Below are 6646 nucleotides of genomic sequence, written 5' to 3' on the forward strand. Positions count from 1 at the left end.
AGGAGGCACTGAAAAACACACACACACACACACACACACTTTAAATATATGTAGAGCTATTACACTCTCTGGAGTGAAAAAGGAGATTCCTGTACTTTTTTCAACTGAGATAAAACGTTTCTAGATTTTATAATTTAATGGTGTCATATAAAATGACACTTTTAATACTTACCAGATTCTTTTCAATATCTTGATCTGTGTTCACCTCTGAATCTGCTGTCTTAAAATCAGTCTAAAAAGAAAGAAATAATATATTCAGAAATTTTCAGAGTCTCTTTTAAAAAGGCAGAATTATTCCAGTACTTTCACTTAGAAATCTGCCACAAACAACTAAGAAGCAAACTTTCTGCTCTGTCCCCTTATCAGCTTCACAGTGAGAAGCAATGTAGTTCTGGCAAATGAACACCAACATCCACATTGCATCAATCATTTATCCAACAAAATAACCTGAATAAGACCCAAATTTGGACTGAGAAAGCCTCAAATCTGAGATGAGAATCTACTGTGCCCATACTTCCTCCTACAACAAAGCACACTAGTCACTATAAAGCAGGATACACTGTACTTCTTAAGATGTAGGTCAGAGAATTAACAAGGATTCTTCCTGTAAGGACAAAGATGGGAAGTATGAATGCTAATGACCTATACTCATCAATCACTCAGTGATTGATTATATGTAGCTCATATAGCTCCTATTTGCCATAAAATTAAACACTGGCTACTGGCTTTCTTATTTATGGAACAGCAGAATGAAGCCATTGCATGACATTGTATGAAAACAGTATGATGGGTGGTAGCAAAAACAAAAAATAAAAACAAAAAAATAAAAAACAAGACAGCATAGCTCTCCACTAAATATGAACTATCACCTACCCTCAAAAAAAAAAAAAAAAAAAAAAAAAACCCCCAAATTCCATTTTAGTAGTAGAAACTTGATACTTGACCTGTACAGCAATGTTCTGAGAAAGCTTCAGGGAAGAGCTATCCTGATCATCATCCTGATCCACTCTGACTCCTTCAACCCCATTTGCTGGAGGCACTACAGGTCGGAAATCCAAGCCTGTGTCCCTGCTACCTTCCTTTGGGATGGAGGCTTGTGGGGATTTCTCTTCAGAGCAATTCCCGGAGGCAAGCTGCTTTGTATGGCACCCTGCCTTAAGAGACCGAGTGACTGGATGGAGGCTCTCCTGGAGGCTTGTGTCCCCCTCCTCTCCTGCTGTGCTGGCCAAGTCCTTCAAATCAGACTGAGACCCACTGCCAGAAAGACACAGGGCTGTGGCTATCAAGTTTTCTCCTAAAACCTCCTGATGCGCTGCTGAAGTGTCACCCGCTGATGAACCAGGATTCTGCTCTGGGTGTTCCAAATGGACATTTCTGTTATTCTCCTTGGTTATCGTTTGGCTACTTACACTCGATGGAGGTGAGTTCTTCTGCTTCTGCGCTGGGTCTTTGGGGCTATGAAAAACACAAGGTAAAAAGTTTCTAAGTTCTGGGTGTTGCTCAGTGGTAAAGCACTTGCCTAGCAGACATGAGGCCCTGGGTTTGATCTCCAGCATTACCAAAAAGCAAAATAAACAAAAAAGATGGTTTTTTTCTCACCCAATCCAGTCTTAAAAAGAATTACATATCAGAATGATAAAGAATTTCGTTTCTATCCAATAACTTGTATTGCATATGCAGGTAAGAACCTGGGTCTGGAGACAGTCTACAGTCAATGTCTAAACATAAATGACCTTGAAGATCTAAAAAAGTGTTTTCAGGGCCCATATGAATAATTTTGGGGATATAGATAAAATAACCTAATGTTTATTGGAATATTTAGCTACTCATAACATTTTCATAAATAAAATATTAACTTAGAAATACTATTTGTATCTCACTCTCATATTCCACAAAAAATAATTTCCCTTCAAACTCATTATAAATAACTTTGGCCAGAACTACTACTTAAATTCAATATTTTTCAAAGCATAGCATCACCTCAAGTTGTTTAAAGAACAATCCTTACACAACAATTGTTTAAGGATTCAATTTTGAATCCAAAATTGAAGTTGCTGATAGAAATCTTATCCTGAACCCCAAGCATACATATATTTAATATTGGGATAGTTATTTTGTCACTTATCACAGACACTTTTTCCCCCAGTGTTAGGGATAGAACCCAGAGCCTTGTATGTACTAAATACACATTCTTGACTGAGTTACATTCCCGGTCTATGTATTGCTTTTTTTTTTTTTTTTTTTGGTACCAGGGATTGAACAACTGAGGGGCACTTGCCCACTGAGCTACATCCCCAGCCCTATTTTGTACTTTATTTAAAGACAGGTCTCACTGAGTTGCTCAATGCCTTGTTTTTGCTGAGGCTGACTTTGAACTCGAGATTCTCTTGTCTCAGCCTCCCAGCAGCTAGAATTACAGGCATGCACCACCACACCCGGCTGTGTATTACTTTTTAAGGCGATCTTTAAAACATATTTACAATGACATCCAACATTCACAGCTATAAGTCTTTCACACATAGATATAATTCTATGTTAAAATTTTTCCCTTCCCTTCACCCCTTTCTTAAATGGTTCTGTCAACTGATCCCTTAAGCATCCCAAACTAGCAATGATTGAGGCTTCAAGTCAATGTGTCTGACTTTCCTCAATACCACTTGTCCAAAATAAAACAACTGAGAGAGTATCTGTGATATAGACATCTTTATTAACACCTTAAGCTGATTCCTTCTTGCTGGCAGTTAACTGTGAGCTGAGAGAAAAGAACTTATTTTAAATCTGGTATATACAATGCCAGGTTTGAATCCTAACTCTTAACACTTACTAGCTGTTTGACTCTAGGCAAGTTATTTCATTTATAAAATAGAAATAATATAACTCACCTAATAGTATTATAAGAATTCTACATACATATATATTAATTACAGAGTGGCCAGCATATAGTAAACACTTAATAACCCTTAGATGCTATTATTATTAATAGTAGTATGTGGTTGATTTTATTTATACAAAATGAATAAAGACTTAAAGATCCAAGTTTATGATTAGGTTTATGTAACATTTTTCCCTCATGACCCATTCACTAACAAGCATCCACTCTTTTTTTTTTTTTTTTTTTGGTTTTTTGGTACTGGGGATTGAACTTAGACACACTTGACCACTGAGCTACATCTCCAGTCCTATTTTGTATTTTATTTAGAGACAGGGGCTCACTGAGTTGCTTAGTGCCTCACTTTTAACTTGCGATCTTCCTGCCTCAGATTCCTGAGCCGCTGGGATTATAGGCATGTGCACCACACCCGGCTTCCCAGCCTTTTTAATTTTTTATTTTCATTATTTTGAGACAGGATCTTGCTAAGTTGCTTAGGGCCTTACTAAATTGCTGAGGCTGGCGGTCAAACTTGAGATCCTCCTCCCTCAGCCTCCCGAGTCACTGAAATTATAAGCATGCGTCACTATGCCTTGCTTATTTTTAATTTTGAGACAGAGTCTCATTAAGTTGCTGAAGCTGGCCTAAACCTTGCAATCCTCAGCATCTCATGTCACTGGAATTACAGATGTGTACCACTGCACCTAGCAACACTTCTCTTCTTTGAAACAAATGTTTAAGTTATCTGGAGTCAGACAAACCTTGGTTTAAACCCTGACTCCAACATGGCTTGATAACCTTGGGCAAGTTACTAACCTCTCTGTGTCTCAGTTTCTTCAACTATAAGTGGAAACAATAATATTAGCATCTACCACCTAGGACTAATATGAAGATTAAGTGTTTAATATGTATAAAGTTGTTAGAGGCTAGGGATATAGCTCAGTTGGTAGAATGCTTGCACCACATGAACAAGACCCTGGCTTCAATCCCCAGCACCAAAAAAAAAAAAAAAAAAAAAAAAAAAAAAAGTTGTTAGGATGATATTATCTATTATGTTAAGTCCCAGGTACTTTAATCAACTTAATTCAACATGGCACATAACTAAGTATTAACCACTGATTCAAGATTGGCAATTGCAATTCTTACCCTTGAGAGTATGGATGGGAGGCAAAATGTGCACATAAAGTACTAGGCAATATTAACCAAGATATCTAGATAGGCAGATACACAGACATATCTGCATTTGTATATGTATATATGTGAATGTGTCTCTGTGTATATCTGTATCTATCTACATAACAAAGTATTTTATAAATGAGTATAATATATAAACATAAGTTTAAATGAATACATACAATCTATATATAAGGCAGAGAGGGGAAATATTTACATTTTTTTATGAATTGTCGCATGTATTCTAACCTATTTATTCAACAAACATTTAGCATGCCTATTGAGTGTAAGACACTTTGTTGGATACCAAAAATATAGACAGACCAGGCAGTCCCTATGTTTAGAAAGTTTAATCTACTGCAGTGTCATTAAAGCTCAAGAGGAAAGATCAGGAAAATATTAACATTAAACTGAGACGAGTGATAGGAGGGAAAGGGAGAGAGAAGGGAAAGTGCATGGAAACGGAAGGACACCCTCATTTTTATACGAAATCACATATACAAGGTTGTGAGGGGAAAGGGGGGGAAGGGAGAGAATGGAACAACAACAGATGAGGTAGAGAGGGAAGATGAGATGGGAGGGGAGGGGGGATAGTAGGGGATAGGAAAGTCAGCAGAATACAACAGTCACTAATATGGTATTATGTAAACATTGTGAATGTGTAACTGATGTGATTCTGCAATCTGTATTTGGGGTAAAAATGGAAATGCATAACTCATTTGAATCAAATGTATGGAAGATGAAAAAATAAATTAATTAATTAAAAAAAAAAAAAAAAAAGAGGAAAGACCAGCTACAGAAGTCCATCTCAAAAGTCCTTTACCCAATTGAACCTTCCCTGTCAAGAATGCAGACATTACCTTAGACCATCTGGGAGACTTTCTTCTGATTTGGAAGCACATAAACTAGAAGAGGATTCCGGAGGATTGGAGGCATTGGCCACAACACCAGCCACCTCAGATGCTGCCATCGTGCTCTGCACATTCAGAAACAAATTACAGGCTACAAGTTTCAAAAGTTTAAAATGAATGTATCTTTCCCCCTCAGAATACCCACTCAACAGTTGCTCCAAGAAATACACACAAGGAAAATCTTGGGCTCCAGGAGAAAATATTTAACACTATTCTGCAGTAGGGTATTAAAAGAGTCACAGCATGCAATAGGTCCCAGTGGACATCAATCTTCAGGAGTCACTTTATTTACATAAATATCTAGGAGTTCATACAAAGTTTTTATTTATTTTTAAGAAATGCAGTCATTTAAAATAGATCATAATTTATGAGAATCTTACAAATGGTACACACACACACCTATCTTCTCTACTGTCACAAAAGATGTTTTGGGCCTAGCATCAATAATATCTTATGTTTTTAAATCACTTTATGGCAGTTCCATCTAAAGCATTCTCCATTAACTTAAATAAAGTTTTTTTGGAGGTGACTGCAAGAAGCAGCAATCGATATTGGCAACTCCAATATTATTTTTTCACTCCCTCAATGCGTTCCCTCCACACAAATGGGAAAAATTTGATACCCATGGCTGGAGCAAAGTACAGACAGTGGTGCAAAAAAGAACTTGGTTAGCATGAAAATGAGAAGCAGAAAAACATAGTAACACTGGTAAGGAAACCCAGAAGATGCCTTTTTCCCCTCCACCAAAAGGTCATCCTTTTTGCTGAAAACTCATGACCTTCTATGGTAAGATGGAAAACAAAAACAAAAACAACGAACACCTTGGGAGGTGAGGGGTGAACACAGCCTTGGTTTACATTCTTGTTTTTATTTTGACAGCACCCCAGTGATACCCCTGACCCTGAAGAGTGCACAGAGCAGATAAGACCAGGCTGTGCCAACACTTCAAGCACCGCCTGTGTCTCAGTTTCTCTCATTATATAAAGCTCCTGGGAAGAAGAGACCCCAAATCGCCATTACTCTTAAGTGCAACTATTCTACCTCCAACAATGTCTAGGATCGGGGTCATCGGTGCCGGGTAAACGGAACGACAGGGCAAGGGTCGTACATGCAATTCCGTGGCCAGAGCCCAACCGGGGCGGGGGTGGGGAGATACATTTGGCTGGAGGGCCGTGTGTGCCCAAGGGAATCCCGCAATCCCCCGGCGGCCACCAGCAAGGTGGCGACGCCAGGGGCGACGGGTCCTCAGAAGAGAACGGAAAGGGGACAATGGGGTGAAGCAGCGGCGGGGGTCCTAGCCCCCTCAACAGGGGACTGCTACGCTGGCCGCTTGATTCGGCCAAAGCCACCTCCACACCTTCCCCTTATTTCCCCCCCCAACGCCGCTTCCAGGCCGGGTCCCACTTCTAGGCCAGGATACCCGCCCCCGTCCTCGCAGCACCCTCCACGCCCCCCACCACGACCCCCGCCCCCACCCCTCCGCCCCGCAGTGCCCCCCCCCCCCGGCGCACGCGCCCCACACACACCTCCCGCGCCGCGCCCCCGGGAGGAAGGGGGGGAGGGACGGGACGCACCTGAGCGGGCGGAGCGGGGGGAGGGGGCGGCCGAGCCACGGGGGAGGGGTCGAGCGCCGGCCCGCGCGCGACACCTCCCACTTCCGGCGGCACGAGCGGAGGGGGCGAGGCTCGGGCAG

General features: G+C 40.8%; 1 protein-coding gene across 3 annotated transcripts in view; it reads right to left on the minus strand.

Annotated features, from left to right (window-relative positions):
• Window positions 1-6610, minus strand: part of Rnf214 (ring finger protein 214) — a 39787-nt gene extending 33177 nt beyond the window's left edge. The window contains exons 1-4 of one of the 3 annotated variants that reach the window (XM_076846369.1): window positions 6528-6610; window positions 4903-5018; window positions 1410-1455; window positions 173-232 (exon numbers count right to left, since the gene is read on the minus strand). In XM_076846369.1, coding sequence (XP_076702484.1) covers window positions 173-232; window positions 1410-1455; window positions 4903-5012 — 216 coding nt within the window. In that variant the 5' untranslated portion in view covers window positions 5013-5018; window positions 6528-6610. Of the gene's footprint in view, window positions 1-172; window positions 233-944; window positions 1456-4902; window positions 5045-6527 lie in introns of all 3 variants that reach the window. The other 2 variants (XM_076846367.1, XM_076846368.1) reach the window with 2 other exon arrangements.
• Between the last annotated feature and the right edge of the window lie 36 nt (window positions 6611-6646).

Source organism: Callospermophilus lateralis, chromosome 2 (genome assembly GCF_048772815.1).
Source record: "Callospermophilus lateralis isolate mCalLat2 chromosome 2, mCalLat2.hap1, whole genome shotgun sequence".
NCBI classification, from domain to species: Eukaryota; Metazoa; Chordata; class Mammalia; order Rodentia; family Sciuridae; genus Callospermophilus; species Callospermophilus lateralis.